Genomic DNA, 17,991 nt, shown 5'->3' with positions numbered 1-17,991 from the left:
CATTAGAGTTACCAGCCTCAGAAATTGCAGCCCAAATAAATTATTCAGAGTTCAAGTAACAGACACATCTCAACATCAACTGTTCAGAGGAGACTGTGTGAATCAGGCCTTCATGCTCAAATTGCTGCAAAGAAACCACTACCAAAGGACACCAATAAGAAGAAGAGGCTTGCTTGGGCCAAGACATTAGACTGGCAACGGACGTTATCTCAAAATTTGAGATTTTTGGTTCCAACCGCCATATCTTTGTGAGACTATCATTTGTTTTTCAACAGGACAATGACCCAACACACCTCCAGGCTGTGTAAGGGCTATTTACCAAGGAGGAGAGTGATGGAGTCAGATGACCTGGCCTCCACAATCCCGACCTCAACCAAACTGAGATGGTTTGGGATGAGTCGGACCGCAGAGTGAAGGAAAAGCAGCCAACAAGTGCTCAGCATATGTGGGATCTCCTTCAAGACAGTTGGAAAAGCATTCCAGGTGAAGCTGGTTGAGAGAATGCCAAGAGTGTGCAAAGCTGTCATCAAGGCAAAGGGTGGCTACTTTCTCTGTCCTGGAAACACATAACTCATGCATTTACATCTGATGATTGCAAACCATGGAATATCAATTCATATTAAGTACTTTGCCAACTAATGCTCATTTGCCTGGGAATACCTCTTATAAAACAGGGGTTTTCTCCACACACAGTAGAGCCCTTCTTGTCACTAAGACAGGGTCTTCTTCACACACAGTGAAAACTCACCCATCTCTTACCAACTAATCCCTGCTCCTGCAAGGAACCTAGTCAGAGATGTCCCTGCTCCAACAGGGCAACTCGTCCCAGAATTTCTCCTTTAATTAATGATATCTGTTCCAACAGAGTTCCTAATTAAATATTGTAATACTTCCCCTATAAGAAATAACTCTACAACAAAGTTTATAGCTAGGGGTGTCTTTGCTCCAACAAAACCTAATGTGCACAACCTGTTCCCAGAACAGGATTTTCTATGTGGAGCAGCGGAGGTGTATTTGGAGGGCAAGTTGGTCAGGATAATGTCTATCAGGGTGCCCATGTTTACGGATTTAGGGTTGTACCTGGTAGGTTCATTGATGATTTGTGTGAGATTGAGGGCATCTAGCTTAGATTGTAGGACTGCCGGGGTGTTAAGCATATCCCAGTTTAGGTCACCTAACAGAACGAACTCTGAAGCTAGATGGGGGGCGATCAATTCACAAATGGTGTCCAGGGCACAGCAGGGAGCGGAGGGGAGTCGATAGCAGGCGGCAACAGTGAGAGACTTATTTCTGGAGAGGTTAATTTTTTTAATTAGAAGTTCAAACTGTTTGGGTATAGACCTGGAAAGTAGGACAGAACTTTGGCTCTCTCTGCAGTAGATTGCAACTCCTCCCCCTTTGATAGTTCTATCTTGATGGAAAATGTTGTAGCTGGGTATGGAAATCTCAGAATTGTTGGTGGCCTTCCTAAGCCAGGATTCAGGCAAGGCAAGGACATCAGGGTTGGCGGAGTGTGCTAAAGCAGTGAGTAAAACAAACTTAGGGAGGAGGCTTCTGATGTTAACATGCATGAAACCAATGTTTTTTCGATCACAGAAGTCAACAAATGAGGGTGCCTGGGGACACGCGGGGCCTGGGTTTACCTCCACATCACCCGAGGAACAGAGGAGGAGTAGGATGAGGGTATGGCTAAAGGCTATCAAAAGTAATAAAGTAATCACAGGTGTTGATTTGGAGAGCTAGCTAAGACAACAACAACAGCTAATCAGCTAAAACAACAACAGGTAAAATGGCGGTGAATGGGCAGAGGGTCGGTTAACTACACACAGAGCCTGAGTTTGTTGCTGGGGCCAGCAGATAAAAAATAATAAATAAACCAGACCTTTCAGCTGGTGGTGCGGCGGGCGCCGTGTCGACTAAGGATCCAAGCCAGGTGGCGAAAGAGGTATTGTAGTTGTAGAAATGTAGTTTTCTATCTGGGAGATGCGCCTGGCTCACGGCTAACTGGTGCTAGCTTCGGGGCAGAGGCGTTAGCCACTAAGCCACTCGGTAGCAGCGGTGATCTGGTGCCAAGGTCCAGAGTTTAGGGCAAGGATCCGGTGGAGTAGTGTGTTCTAGCCGTGTATGGATGGAGTCCAGGTGAACAATTGAGTAGGCCGGGAGGTGGGCCTCAGGGATAGCTTCGGTACTGGGTAACTCGGTGGGTGCTAGCTAGCTGTGAAGATCAGGAGAATGGTCCAGGGATTACGGCAGGAATCCGGCGTTGTAGTGGAGAGACAGTCCGTTACTGGTAGGCGGCGAGCAAAACACGTCTGCACTGCTACGCCATGTTGGATCAGGATACCTGTGTGTATCAATCATAGTCCACTGCCCTAAGGACATCCAGTCAACTTCACACAACTGTGGGAAGCATTGGAGTCAACATCCCTGTGGAACGCTTTCAACACCTCTAGTCTATGCCCCAACAAATTGAGGCTGTTCTAAGGGCAATAGGGGGTGCAATTTAATATTAGGAAGGTGTTCCTAATGTTTTGTGCACTCAGTAAACCTGTCAGAAAGTGCCGGAGTCTGGTGTAGTGGTCAAAGTCTATGTTGACACAGGTACCCAATTCTGATATTTTTCCCAATTATGTGCAAGTTGTCTGATAATTTGTCAAAGACCAATTGGTGGCAAAATATCAGAATTGGCTGCCTGTGTAAACAAAGCCTGAGCTTCCAACTCCAGATCGCATTTGCTACCCTGGCGATGGGTGTTCGAGCCCCTTGTCAGTGAAAGTAGATCAGAGGAGCCCGGAAAGACTAACAATACTGAGACTGTTCTCATCCTTGTCTCCGCTCCAGTTTTCAGGTGAGATAGGGGAGCGGATGAAGGAGAGCTATGGTGATTTCTGTAGCCGCCACACAGAGGCTGTCAGCTACTACAAGGAGCAGCTGCACAACAAGAAGTTCCAAAACCTCATGCGGGTACGTTTTTGGTTCTACAACAATAGAGACATTGACAAATCCTGTCCAATCCACCATGTGCTAACTTAAAGGAACATTAATGACAGTGGGCCATTTAAGAAGATATGAGACTTTTTCCACATTCAGCTATTGTGTGTAACCAGAAATATTTATAGATTACACTACATGGTCTATGAACTGTGTATAAAATATGTAGCTTTTTCTTCCAGAAAATCAACAATTTGTCAATTGTGAGAAGATTAGGAGTGACAGAGTGTATTCTCCTGGTGACACAGCGCATCACGAAGTACCCAGTGCTGGTGGAACGCATTGTCCAGAACACAGAAGGTAAGGAGACCCAATCCTGACTTAGGAATTTATGTCTTTCCTACCCACTCAGTATTTGGTATTCAGACTCACCTTATTCAGTCGTGTAACGTGCTCTGCAGGTGTGACTACCTTGCGCTCTGAATACATTTCATTGAACTGCTGAACCCCCCCCCCACACACACACACACACACACACACACACACACTTGCTTGCCAACAGATTTTCTTGTGGTTTTCAGTACATTTGTCTTAAGCCATCCCTTTAAATATGGTGTAGCTTGAATTAGAACTTTGTCGACGGACTCAATAGAATACAGTGAGAGAACTAGTTCAGAATATATGGGTCAATGAAAGAATGCCATCTCTTCGTCTCCATTTCAGCACCAGCTTGTATATTTAAAAAATACTCTGGTTTTATAGATGATTTAGGCATATTTTAGGGTTAAGGAAAGTACAGTTGAATTCGGAAGTTTACATACACTTAGGTTGGAGTCATGAAAACTCGTTTTTCAACCACTCCACAAATTTATTGTTAACAAACTATTGTTTTGGCAAGTCGGTTAGGACATCTACTTTGTGCATGACACAAGTAATTTTTCCAACAATTGTTTACAGACATATTATTTCAGTGTATCACAATTCCAGTGGGTCAGAAGTTTATATACACTAAGTTAACTGTGCCTTTAAACAGCTTGGAAAATTCCAGAAAATTATGTCATGGCTTTAGAAGCTTCTGATACGCTAATTGACATAATTTGAGTCAATTGGAGGTGTACCTGTGGATGTATTTCAAGGCCTACCTTCAAAGTCAGTGCCTCTTTGCTTGATATCATGGGAAAATCAAAATAAATCATGTTGTGGGGTGTTTTGCTGCAGGAGGGACTGGTGAACTTCACAATATAGATGGCATCATGAGGAACGAGAATTATGTGGATATATTGAAGCAACATCTCAAGACATCAGTCAGAAAGTTAAAGCTTGGTCGCAAATGGGCCTTCCAAATGGACAATGACCCCAAGCATACTTCAAAAGTTGTGGCAAAATGGCTTAAGGACAACAAAGTCAAGGTATTGGAGTGGCCATCACAAAGCCCTGACCTCAATCCTATGGAAAATTTATGGGCAGAACTGAAAATGCATGTGTGAGCAAGGATGCCTACAAACCTGACTCCGTTACACCAGCTCTGTCAGGAGGAATGGGCCAAAATTCACCCAACTTATTGTGGGAAACTTGTGTAAGGCAACCCGAAAAGTTTGACCCAAGTTGAACCATTTAAAGGCAATGCTGCCAAATGCTTAATGAGTGTATGTAAACTTCTGAACCACTAGGAATGTGATGAAAGAAATAAAGCTGATTTCACATTCTTAAAATAAAGTGGTGATCCTAACTCACCTAAGACAGGGAACATTTACTAGGATTAAATGTCAGGAATTGTGAAAAACTGAGAAAAACTCTATTTGGCTAAGGTGTATGTAATCTTACGACTTCAACTGTATGTATGAATCATAAAATAGGTTTAGAGCCTTTATACACAAAATATTTATAAATAAATAAATAGTGGTTTGATTCAACCTAAAAGTTGTCCATTTCAAGTCCAATCCATTAAAATATTGGATGGTGGGGGGAGGAAGTGTACATTTAGGGGTTGAACAATAGTCCTATAAATCTAACCTAATTCTCACTTATCATGGAACTGTATGACAACGGTATAGTCGTTGTGGACCACACTCCAGATTTGACCTGCTACGTGTGGTCTCAGTTCCATAATGATTCAAATAGGCTACATGTCCCAAATTATTGCGCAATGTTTCGTTAGCCTAATGTGATCCACTAATGCTATAGCGACCCTCAGGAACAACTTACACGGATGTGACAGAGGAATGAAAGGTAAACGGCATGGAATTATGCAAACTCTAAGCTTCAAATCGAAGAAAATGAACACTAAAGTAACAGTGATAAATGTATGTGGATATTACTGACTGTGGCTGATATTTAACATGATACAAATGGTCAAATAATTTAATAATCTAAAGCCCATACATCAACTCGGGAGGTTAAGCCTTGGGTGTCCAATTTTCATCCACGAAAATTAGGAGGGCTCCCAAAAAAATGTGGAATAACAGCACAGCTTTTTATAGCCTATTTCACTGTGGAAAAGGGGCCATAATACATGTCATGTTGATATAACATTCAGTTTGCTTCCATATGACTTGTTTCACATTCATCTCCAGGGATCATAAGGAAAACTCATCTATAACAATTCCTATGTGTATTTACAATCCTTCTCCAAATGTATTACTCATTTACCTAGCGTCTATCAATAGCTCTTCTTCATTTATAAATTAGAGTGCATGGAGAATGCTGTTATTTCTATTGGAAAAAATGAATAACTGGTAGGTTCACTAAACCTTATTATTCATGGTTTCTTCACTTGTAAAGGTGGTGGAATTAAGTCAAGGTCAGAATACGGCATATCTATAGACACCACCGCCACACCTTCATTCGATCTCTTACCCAAAACGAATAGCAGGTGAATAAGCATGCTGTTCTCATGCTTAAATTCAAGGTCATAGAGAGAAAAGTGCATAAAGGGAACTACGTTCCTTTTCCGTGCGCTTAACTCAGGTCGGGAATCGGGGCCCCATGTCTTTCCCCTCTGCTAGCTCTTGAAGGTTGAGGCCCACCTTTTTGTTAAGGTCTTTGTGACAGGAACTTGAAAGACTGTTGGAATAGAAAGAATAACATTATTTCTCCCTAACATTCAGAGATGGCCTATTGCAAAGAACATTGGCCAGCGTACTAACAAGGTCATCTCTCATTAAACCTTCAATAAATAAAAAAATATCACCCGCACAGCTGATCTCAGTTGCAACCATCACGGACCACTGATTTTCCGCTCCATAACTCTTAGACTACGATTTACACACCCCAGTGTGAATTCAATTAACATATATATACTTTTTAAATCCATCCATTTAAACTACGTTTCTTTTTGTATGAGTTGCGTCTCAATCCGTCTCAATTTTTTTGATAACTTATGGGGTCTTAAAATGTCAAATCAAATAGCTAAATGGTCCTTGGTATGACCATCTTTAAGAGAAAAAAAAAAGTGTCCATATGTTAGCTTAGAACCCCCTTCCCCGACAGACTCCAGAGGGTTAAAGTGGATGTCGAGGTTCTTTTAGACCTGAGCCCTATACAACTTAAGTTGTTTGAGGAGTTAGCGAGGTAACTTTGTCCAACTCTGAGTTCAACTCGGGATAAATCAGTACCATGAAAGTGGCTCACCGTTTAGCCAGGTACATTTTATTTGGCAACAAATCCTTCAGAACTAACCTGCTCCGGGGCAGGCTAACTCAGGGATAACTCCATTTATCCTGAATGAAGTGTCTGATCTGTGAGTTGAGGACCAATGAAGTCAGAATCACTCCCTCATAAAGATTGCGTCATCATTTGAGGAAGACTGATTAAATATTTTTATTAATTAAAAGATATTTCATATACAAAAAAAACTATCACAGTAATGACAGGATGCATTTGAAACCTTTACACACAGTCAAACTTTTATATGACTTAATAAAATTGTTTTATCGATAGTCAGTTGCGGTCGGTGCCGTTTAAGATGAGGGAGGATGCACCTTTTTTTTTTGAGCATGGCCTTATTTCCATTACAACATATTGGATGATTGTTATTCATATTCCATTCACCCAGCTCAATGAAGCATTGATAGGTTTAGGCTACTTACATGATACTCAGATTTACCCACATGAGGTTGCTACAACCTAGCCTATGAATTGAAGTTTACAATGTAGGTACACAGGTAGAGAAAAATGAGAGTAATCAAGGTGACAGACATTGACACATTCTATACCATTAGTCCAACAGTTGCAAACGAGAGTTTCTATTGGACAAATTCAGGTATGTTTATCCCAGTTTCGTTCCATTTGCTTCTGTTTAAGAAACCTTTCAACAGAATCGGTGGAACGAATACACCCCTGATCACATGCAAACACAGTTAACTTTCATAGCTGCCACAAACATACAGCATGATCCCTTTGATCGTTGTAGAATTCCTTCTTGCATCTTCGCACTGTCCTCCTCTCACCTTTTCCCTTTCCTTGTGGACTTCAGTGCACAACACAGCAGCTGTCTGGCCAGGCAAAAAAAAAAAAAATACCTTCATATCATAACGGTGTAGGCTGTGTGTAGCAGTTGTCACCATATTATGTCATAGAACTAACTCGTTAGTAAACCCGCAATAATCATGCAGTACAGTCAGCATGTAGTTACACCGGCGGGACCCATTTATAAAACCAAAAGCTTACATTAACTTGGAATAGTTCCAGAGTTGGATGGCCATAGCCAGCTAGCTGACATAGCACCATCTCTGTTTGAACCGGGTGTTTGAGTAGACTAAACTAGCTAACTGCGTTCACTAGCTAAGTAAGTGAAATAAAATAGCTAGCTTTCTCGCTCTCTCTCTCTCTCTCTTACTACTTCATTTTTGAAGAAATGAATTTGTTCAAAACTGTTCAACTATTGTCTTTCGCTCTCTGAGTCAACTACTCACCACATTTTATGCACTGCAGTGCTAGCTATCTGCAGCTTATGCTGTCAATACTAGATTCATTCTGATCCTTTAATTGGGTGGACAACATGTCAGTTCATGCTGCAAAAGCTCTGATGGGTTGGAGGACATCCTCTAACCTGTCATAATTACTTTGTAAGTCTATAGAAGTGGCTGAGAACCACAAGCCTCTTCAGTTTTGTATTGAAGGCAGTGTACCAAGACGAGGACGGAAACTAGCTGTCCTCCGGCTATACCATGGTGCTTCCTTACAGAGTGCTGGTGAGGCTACTCTAGACCTTCCTTGCAAAACAGTACACTTTAATCAATTATTTGGTGACGTGAATATATTTAGTATAGTTTTCTTCGAAAAAGGAGAACTTTTGAAACGTTTTACTTTTCATTTCTGAGATTCACTGAGGAGGATGGTCCTCCACTTCCTCCTCTGGGGAGCCTCCGCGGATAGGAGTGGGTTAAAAGGTGCTTGTGCATTGATAATCACACCAAAGACAGTATTAATAATAAGTAATACAAATATAGCTGCGAGCAGCAATGAATGTGAATCACAGGATGACAGGACACAATATCAGTGGGATAACAAAGCAAGTATTTAGGAACTACAGTATCTTCCTTTATGTGCAAGCATAAGTCAGAATACAAAATCTGGAGTGAATCTGACACATGGTTCATGAGGAGATTATTTTTAGCACTGAGTATACCAAACATTAGGAACACCTTCCAAATACAGGTGCACCACGTGCCCCCCACCCCCCAAAGAGCCTGTGTGTGGAAAACAGAGAAATAGTATAGAGAGAGAGAGCAGAGAGAAGAGGGAGCAAGACACACACACACACTGACAGTAAAAAAAACATTAGGAACACCTTCCTAATATTGAGTTGCACCGCCTTCTGCCCTCAGAACAGCCTCAACCATGTTAAGTTTTGCCCGTTTGTTGCAATCGACCCAGTGTTTCTGAAGTTGACCCGGGTCTTTTCTTTCCTCCCTCCAGTGGGCACAGAGGAGCATGAGGAGCTGACGAGATCTCTGGGTCTGATCAAAGACTGCATCGTCCACGTTGATGCCCAGGTCAACCTCCATCAGAAGGCCTCGCGTCTCCGAGACATCGCCCACAAAATGGAGCCCAAGTCTCTGGGCAAGATCAAAGATGGCCATGTGTTCCGCGGAGAGGACCTGGCCCTGGGTAGACGCAGGCTGCTGCACGATGGGACCGTCAACCACAAGGCTGCCTCTGGCAGACTCAAAGGTAACAGGATTACCTCTCCTCAGGCTGCATCTCCGTAGTCTGAAGTGACCTCTTCTGTCTGCATTGATCTCACACAGGTCTAAAAATGAAACTCCTTTCATTTCAGATATTCTTGCTGTGCTACTGTCAGATGTTCTGTTGTTACTCCAAGAGAAAGACCAGAGATATGTCTTCTCTACTGTGGTGAGTCAATCATTTTTGTCAGTTAATTCCACCATGTAACATAACTAACTTGAGCTTTGCCACTCTAGAAAACACTGACAAATCTGGCATACTAACTCAACAGAAAGCTATACTGAACAAAAATAAACGCAACAATGTCAAAGGTTTTACTGAGTTGCAGTTCATATAAGGAAATCAGTCAATTGAAGTAAATTCTATGGATTTCACATGACTGGGAATACCGATATGCATCTGTTGGTCACAGATCAGAAAACCAGTCAGTATCTGGTGTGACCACCATTTGTCTCATGCAGTGTGACACATCTCCTTCGCATAGAGCTGATTAGGCTGTTGATTGTGGTCTGTGGAATGTCGTCCCACTCTTCTTCAATGGCTGTGCGAAGTTGCTGGATATTGGCTAGAACTGGAACACGCTAACGTATACATCAATCCAGAGCAGGAACTCAGGATCTCGTCATGGTTTCTCTGTGCATTCTAATTGCCATTGATAAAATGCAACTGTGTTCCTTGTCCCTACTGCCACCATCGGGCACTCTGTTCACAATGTTGACATCAGAAAACCGCTCACCCACATAACACCATACACGCTGGTTGTCATCTGCCCGGTACAGTTGAAACTGGGATTCATCCATGAACACTTCTAAATCGTGCCAGTGGCCGTTGAAGGTGAGCATTTGCTCACTGAAGTCGGTTACGATACCAAACTGCAGTCAGGTCAAGACCCTGGTGAGGACGACAAGCACGCAGATGAGCTTCCCTAAGACAGTTTGTGAAGAATTTATTTAGTTGTGCAAACCTACAGTTTCCTTAGAAGTCCGGGTGGCTGGTCTCAAACGATCCCGCAGGTGAAGAAGCCGAATGTGGAGGTCCTGGGCTGGCGTGGTTACATATGGTCTGCGGTTCTGAGGCCAGTTGGACTTACTGCCAAATTCTCTAAAATGACGGCGGCTGCTTATGGTAGAGAACTTCCTCAGGCTATGTTCCTTTTTTCTCTCAATTTCCACTGACTGACGTGCCCAAAGTAAACTGCCTGTTGCTCAGGCTTTGAAGCCAGGATATGCATATAATTGGTACAATTGGAAAACACTTTGAAGTTTGTAAAAATGTTAAAATAATGTAGGAGACTATAACACAATAGATATGGGAGGAGTAAAACCAAACCAAATTATAAGAGCCCATGCTCTTATAATGGAACGTATAGGGAAATAATTAAATCTCCCAGTATGCAATTCCTATGGCTTCCACTAGATGTCAGTAGTACTTGTTCATGGTTTCAGGCTTGTTTCTTCCAAAACGAGTAAGAATAATGAGTTTTACTAAAGGAACACAGTATGTGCGCTTGCGATGAAGAGGACACACACCTGCTAATACCATTTTCCTATTGAACATACTTCTTTCCTTATGAAATATTATAGTTTAGTTACATTTATGGTATCTATGGATTAAATAAAAACATTTTGACTTGTTGAAACAAAGTTTAGGGGTAGATTTTCAGATTCCTATTTGGGCATGTTGAAGGACTGGATTACTCAAATCGATGGCGCCAACTAAACAGACTTTTTGGGATATAAAGAAGGATTTTACCTAACAAAATGACACTACATGTTATAGCTGGGACCCTTTGGATGACAAATCAGAGGAAGATTTTCAAAAAAGTAAGTGAATATTTAGTCGCAATTTGTGAATTTATGGAACCTGTGTTTGAGGCACCGTCCTCAAACAATCGCATGCTTTCGCTCAAAAGTCTACTGCAAATTGGACAGTGCAGGTAGATTTTAAGAAAGAATTTAAGCTTTCAACCGATAAGATACTTGTATGTACCTAAATGTTTAATATCCATAATTTATTTGAATTGCGCGCCCTCCAGTTTCACCAGATGTTGTCCCGTTAGCGGGATGCCTAGCCTTAAGAAGTTCAATCTCTGGCAACAGCTCTGGTGGACATTCCTGCAGTCAACATGCTGATTGCACGCTCCCTCAATTTAAGACATCTGTGGCATTGTGTTGTATGACAAAACTGCACATTTTAGAGTGGCCTTCTATTGTCCGCAGCACAAGCTGCACCTGTGTAATGATCATGCTGTTTAGTCAGCTTCTTGATATGCCACAAATGTCAGGTGGATGGATTATCTTGGCAAAGGAGAAATGCTGACTAACATGGATGTAAACAAATGTGCATTTTTTAAAAATAAATAAACTTTTTGTGGATATGAAACATTCCTAGGATATTTTTACATCAGCTCATGAAACATGGGATCAACACTTTACATGTTGCGTTTATACTTTTGTTCAGTATAGATACAGCAGTCGTCTGTACATCTGTCTTGAAAGAGGGATGGGCAACTCCAGTCTTTGCGGGCCAGAGTGGTGTCATACTTCCCCCCCATCCCTAGCAAACACATCTGATAAAACTAATTGCATTCTAAACTGAAGACCATGATTAGTTTATTATTGGAGTCAGGTGTGTTTGGCTCAAATCCCCAAGCTGACAAGGTAAAAATCTGTCGTTCTTCCCTTGAGCAAGGCAGTTAACCCATTGTTCCCCGAAGACGTGGATGTCGATTAAAGGCAGCCCTCCGCTCCTCTCTGATTGAGGGGTTGTGTTAAATGCGTAGACACATTTCAGTTGAAGGCATTCAGTTGTATAACTGACTAGGTATTCCCTTTTCCCTTAGCTGGGTCAGAAGTGTGATACCAAATCAGTCTCCCGAGGACTGGAAATACCAATCCCTGGTCTAGAACTATGAATAGTGTCTCCATTTTGCTTTCTGGTGTTATTTTCTTTCAATTTGACTTCTAGCTGCCTTCCGTATCTCCCCCAGGACAACAAGCCATCCGTGATCTCCCTCCAGAAGTTGATTGTGAGGGAGGTGGCCCATGAGGAGAAGGCCATGTTCCTAATCTGTGCCTCCCCCAATGAGCCTGAGATGTATGAGATCCACACCGCCTCCAAGGAGGAGCGCAAAACCTGGATACAACACCTCCGCCAGGCAGTGGAAAGGTACACACACACAGGTTAAAGAAAAGGACTAGGATGGACTGTATCTTAAGCTAGGTTGAGGAGTGATATTGGCACTATGGTGCAGGAATGACGAATGCAGGAATGACGGTCAAAGGTAAGGTTTCCCAGTTCTGGTTCTTTTATTACTAAACTAACAAGGCACAGCACAAGGACACAGGAGCGTGGGGGTCACTGGCCAGTGCTATGTGTTATTATATACCACAAAAAAAGCACAGTGTAAAATATATATATATATATATATCTGTCAGTACGGTTCGGATTAGGTTGGCAGAGTTGTGTGAAAAGGGGATTATACTGAACAGAAAAAATAAATGCAACATGCAACAATTTCAAAGATTTGACTGAGTTACAGTTCATATAAGGAAATCTGCCAATTGAAATACATTCATTAGGCCCTAATCTATGGATTTCACATGACTGGGAATACAGATACATATCTGTTGGTCACAGATCAGAAAACCAGTCAGTATCTGGTGTGACCACCATTTCTGCCTCATGCAGCGAGACACATCTCCTTTGCAGAGTTGATCAGACTGTTGATTGTGGCCTGTGGAATTTTGTCCCACTCCTCTTCAGTTGCTGGATGTTGGCGGGAACTGAAAAACGCTGTCAAACACGTCAATCCAGAGCATCTCAAACGTGCTCAATGGGTGACATGTCTGGTGAGTATGCAGGCCATGGAAGAACTGGGACATTTTCAGCTGCCAAAAATTGTGTACAGATCCTTACGACACTGGGCTGTGCGTTAATTAAGCTGAAACATGAGGTGATGGCAGTGGATGGCTGGCATGACAATGGGCCTCAGGAGCTCTTCACAGTATTTCTGTGCATTCAAATTGCCATCGATAAAATGCAATTGTGTGGTCCTCCTGGGTGGCGCATTGGTTAAGGGCGCTGTACTGCAGCGCTAGCTGTGCTGCCAGAGACTCTAGGTTCGCGCCCAGGCTCTGTCTCAACCGGCCGCGACCGGGAGGTCCGTGGGGCGATGCACAATTGGCCGGGTTAGGGAGGGTTTGGCCGGTAGGAATATCCTTGTCTCATCCCGCACCAGAGACTCCTGTGGCGGGCCGGGCGCAGTGCACGCAAACCAAGGTCGCCAGGTGCACGGTGTTTCCTCTGACACATTGGAGGAAACACCGTGCATCTGGGTTGGATGCACGCTGTGTGAAGAAGCAGTGCAGCTGGGTTGGGTTGTGTTTCGGGGGATGCGTTTTTGTCACTTGCACCGAATAAAACAGCTTTAGACCTTACCAACAATGCAGCTCCATTGTCTTGCTTATGTTAAGGGAGAGATTGTTGTCTTGAAACCACACTGCCAGGTCTCTGACCTCCTCCCTATAGGCTATCTCATCATTGTCGGCAATCAGGCCTACCACTGTTGTCGTCAGAAAACTTAATGATGGTGTTGGAGTAGTGCTTGGCTATGCAGTCATGGGTAAACAGGGAGTACAGGAGGGGTATCTATATCCACAGTAAAACGAGTCCTATATTGACATAACCATTGAGGGGTGTGCAGAGGGCGGTGTTTAGTCTCAGGGTCCTTAGCTTAGTGACGAGATTTGTGGGCACTATGGCGTTGAATACTGAGCTGTAGTCAATGAACAGAATTCTCACATAGGTGTTCCTAGATTCAGATTGTGTCATCTGTGTATCTGTTGGGGGGGTATGCAAATTGGAGTGGGTCTAGGGTTTCTGGGATTATGGTGTTGATGTGAGCCATGACCAGCCTTTCAAAGCACTTCATGGTTAATGATATGAGTGCTATGGGGCGGTAGTCATTTAGGCAGGTCCCCTTCGCTTTCTTGGGCACAGGGATTTTGGTCTGCTTGAAACATGTACAGTTGAAGTCGGAAGTTTACATAAACTTTGGTTGGAGTCATTAAAACTTGTTTTTCAACCACTCCACAAATGTCTTGTTAACAAACTATAGTTTTGGCAAGTCGGTTAGGACATCTACTTTGTGCATGACACAAGTAATTTTTCCAACAATTGTTTCAAGACAGATTATTTCACTTATATCACAACTCCAGTGGGTCAGAAGTTACATACACTAAGTGCCTTTAAACAGCTTGGAAAATTCCAGAAAATGATGTCATGGCTTTAGAAGCTTCTGATAGGCTAATTGGCATAATTCGAGTCCTGTGGCTGTATTTCAAGGCCTACCTTCAAACTCAGTTCCTCTTTTCTTGACATCATGGGAAAATCAAAATAAATTTCTTTCATCTTTGGGAGCAATTTTCAAACGCATGAAGGTACCACGTTCATCTGTACAAACAATAATACGCAATTATAAACACCATGGGACCACGCAACTGTCATACCGCTCAGGAAGGAGACACGTTCTGTCTCCTAGAGATGAACATTCTTTGGTGCGAAAAGTGCAAATCAATCCTGGAACAACAGCAAAGGACCTTGTGAAGATGCTGGAGAAAACAGGTACAAAAGTATCTATATCCACAGTAAAACGAGTCCTATATTGACATAACCTGAAAGGCTGCTCAGCAAGGAAGAAGCCACTGCTCCAAAACGGCCATAACAAAAGCCGGACTACGGTTTGCAACTGCGCATGGGGACAAAGATCGTACTTTTAGGAGAAATGTCCTCTGGTCTGATGAAACAAAAATAGAACTGTTTGGCCATAATGACCATCATTATGTTTGGAGGAAAAAGGGGAAGGCTTACTAGCCGAAGATCACCATCCCAACCGTGAAGCACGGGGGTGGCAACATCATGTTGTGGGTGTGCTTTGCTGCATGAGGGACTGGTGCACTTCACAAAATAGATGGCATCATGAGGAACGAAAATTATGTGGATATATTGAAGCAACATCTCAAGACATCAGTCAGGAAGTTAAATCTTGGTCGCAAATGGGTCTTCCAAATGGACAATGACCCCAAGCATACTTCCAAAGTTGTGGCAAAATGGCTTAAGGACAACAAAGTCAAGGTATTGGAGTGGCCATCACAAAGACCTGACCTCAATCCTATAGAAAATTTGTGGGCAGAACTGAAAAAGGGTGTGCGAGCAAGGAGGCCTACAAACCTGACTCAGTTCCACCAGCTCTGTAAGGAGGAATGGGCCAAAATTCAACCAAAATTCCCTTATTGTGGGAAACTTGTGGAAGGCTACCCAAAACATTTGACCCAAGTTATACAATTTTAAAGGCAATGCTACCAAATACTAATTGAGTGTATGTAAACTTCTGACCCACTGGGAATGTGATGAAAGAAATAAAGCTGAAATAAATCATTCTCTCTACTATTATACTAACATTTCACATTGTTAAAATTAAGTGGTGATCCTAACTGACCTAAGACAGGGACTTTTTACTAGGATTAAATGTCAGGAATTGTGAAAAACGGAGTTTAAATGTATTTGGCTAAGGTGTATGTAAACTTCCGACTTCAACTGTAAATGCATTTGAACGTTGTATGCTAGTAGGTGCCAGGCACACCGTTTTGTGTCAAGAACTGCAATGCTGCTGGGTTTTTCACACTCAACATTTTCCTGTGAGTATCAAGAACGGTCCCCCACCCAAAGGACATCCAGCTAACTTGACACAACTGTGGGAGGCATTGGAGTCACCATGGGCCATCATCCATGTGGAACACTTTCAGCAATTTGTAGTCCATGCCCCAACGAATTGAGGCTGTTCTGTGGGCAGAGGGGTACTCAATATTAGAAAGGTGTTCCTACTGTTTTTTACTCCGTGTATGTCTGTGTCTTGCTCTCTTTTTCATTCTCTCTCGCTCCCTCTTGCTGTCATTCTTACTCGCTCTTTCTTTCGCTAACTCTCCTTTCCGCTCTACTCTCCTTCACTCTCCTCTCTCTTCTCTCTCTCTTAGTTGTCGACACACAGAGAGGCTCTTCAGTGAGGAGGAGGAGGTTCGAGCCGCCAAATTCAAAGAGTTCCAAGGTAACTAACGACGGAACAACAGACAGTCAGACAGACCACCTATCTTTGTAAAGTAGTGTAATGTCGATGCTAGGCCATAAGGGTTTGCTCATGCACCAGTCAACAACATTCACATTTGCTCAATGCTTCTCTTCCTTGTATTCCATTTATTTAGGAGAATCTGATCATTGAGAACTCTATTCTTCTGTCCCTCTCTCCTCTCCCAGATAGTCTGATCCAGAAGGATGGCCAGATCGTGGCAGGTCTGACAGAGAAGCTGCAGCTGTTTGCAGACATGGCAGAGTCCGTGGCTGGTCTTGAGGATATCGCCTCACGCTCCCATCTGCTGCTGCGTGGTGACGCCTCAGACCTCCACCAGGGGGAGACGCTGCTCAAGGGAGCCATCACTGAAGGTACAACAGACACAACACGTGCAGTACAGAATACAATACACTGGCTTTTGTTATAGTGTATAGGTTTTTGATCCAACACAAGACAACAAATTATTAATGTAATTCCCAAATCATTCAGACTGATTAGATTAGTTTGTGTTACGTACGTTTCTACTGACAATTAAGAGGTACAAACTATGGCTTAAGGGTACGACGAGAGGATAAGAGGCAATCCGTTATTTCGATTAAGACATTAATGAGCGAGCTAGGACAGATGTAGTCAATATAACTATTTGTTCAGCACTTTTAAAATGGACAGTGACAGAATTCTAGAACTTGGGCCGTTCTTACAGTATTCTTCCTGTACACCAAGCCAGAACCGTATGATAAATAAAGGGGGCATATAAGCAGACAATGAAAGCTCTTACAATATTAAATGATTACATTTCTCTAAAACAGGCTATAGGCTACATGTGCACCACCAAGTCAAAACAGTATGTGAAATTAGGAGGGGAAACGGGACCAAATTATTAGGGTGAGACACATGGGCTACTAGCAGCTTACTACACAACATACACTTAGTATTACTTTCTTAGCTACAGTATACATATATCCCTGGCATATTACATAATTAATGCAGCAGCATACAAGACATTTTTGGACTCAGGAAGGTCCTACGTGGGCAAATTTTGTCCTCAAACTTTGTTATCAAAGTCTGCCATTCTCTGGATTTATGGTGCTTTCAAGACAACTGGGAACTGGGGAAAAAACAAGGTTGAATTGTGAATGACGACAGTGATCTTCAGGTCGGAGCGCTAGAAAGAGGCCCTAGTTTCTGACTTGCAATTCCAAGTTGGATGACCGTTCAAAACGTATTTTCCCAGTTGGAGCCCGTTTTTTCCAAGTTCCCATCAGATTTTCCAGTTCTGAGTTTCCAGTTGTTTTGAGCCCAACATAAGTCATGCTGGATTGACACCATGGCCAAGTTTGAATGTCCCTATAAGCTTGGAAAAGAGACTACACACCCACTCCACTGAATAGCAGGCTAGTGAATGCTTTGCAACGCTTGCAGTTAGCCACCGATACGTTTTATCTATAATTTCTCTTCATTATTTCTCTTCATATGACAAGGATTAAAAAGTATTTGCCAGGAGATTGTCGACCTGATTCATGATGACTGCTAGCTTGTTAGCTAAGATTTTGAAATATGTTGTTGACATGATCAGTCCAATCAAAGCTGCTGTAAATATAATGTGATTTGACATCATTTTATGTGTGGCCAATGACCTTGAGCCTTCGTGGTTGGGCACTTCTAATGTAACTCTATGGCAGTATCCAAGGTGCTTGAATTTTCGAGCTCTACCCTTAGATTTGTCGGTGACGTAGTGTCCCCAT

The 17,991-nt window shown here is 42.7% G+C and overlaps 1 protein-coding gene across 2 annotated transcripts in view; it reads left to right on the top strand.

Moving 5' to 3' along the window:
- Positions 1-17,991, top strand: part of LOC112251177 (rho guanine nucleotide exchange factor 18) — a 68,473-nt gene that overhangs the window by 39,036 nt on the left and 11,446 nt on the right. For both annotated transcript variants that reach the window (XM_024421997.2, XM_024421988.2), the window contains exons 6-12: positions 2,842-2,964; positions 3,174-3,291; positions 8,851-9,105; positions 9,212-9,288; positions 12,110-12,288; positions 16,155-16,225; positions 16,432-16,617. In XM_024421997.2, the coding sequence (XP_024277765.2) occupies positions 2,842-2,964; positions 3,174-3,291; positions 8,851-9,105; positions 9,212-9,288; positions 12,110-12,288; positions 16,155-16,225; positions 16,432-16,617 (1,009 nt within the window). The remainder of the gene's footprint in view (positions 1-2,841; positions 2,965-3,173; positions 3,292-8,850; positions 9,106-9,211; positions 9,289-12,109; positions 12,289-16,154; positions 16,226-16,431; positions 16,618-17,991) is intronic.

The sequence above is a fragment of the Oncorhynchus tshawytscha genome, linkage group LG01 (genome assembly GCF_018296145.1).
Source record: "Oncorhynchus tshawytscha isolate Ot180627B linkage group LG01, Otsh_v2.0, whole genome shotgun sequence".
Taxonomy (NCBI): Eukaryota; Metazoa; Chordata; class Actinopteri; order Salmoniformes; family Salmonidae; genus Oncorhynchus; species Oncorhynchus tshawytscha.
Note: the sequence above shows the minus strand (reverse complement) of the source record. Positions and strands in the feature narration are given on the sequence as shown.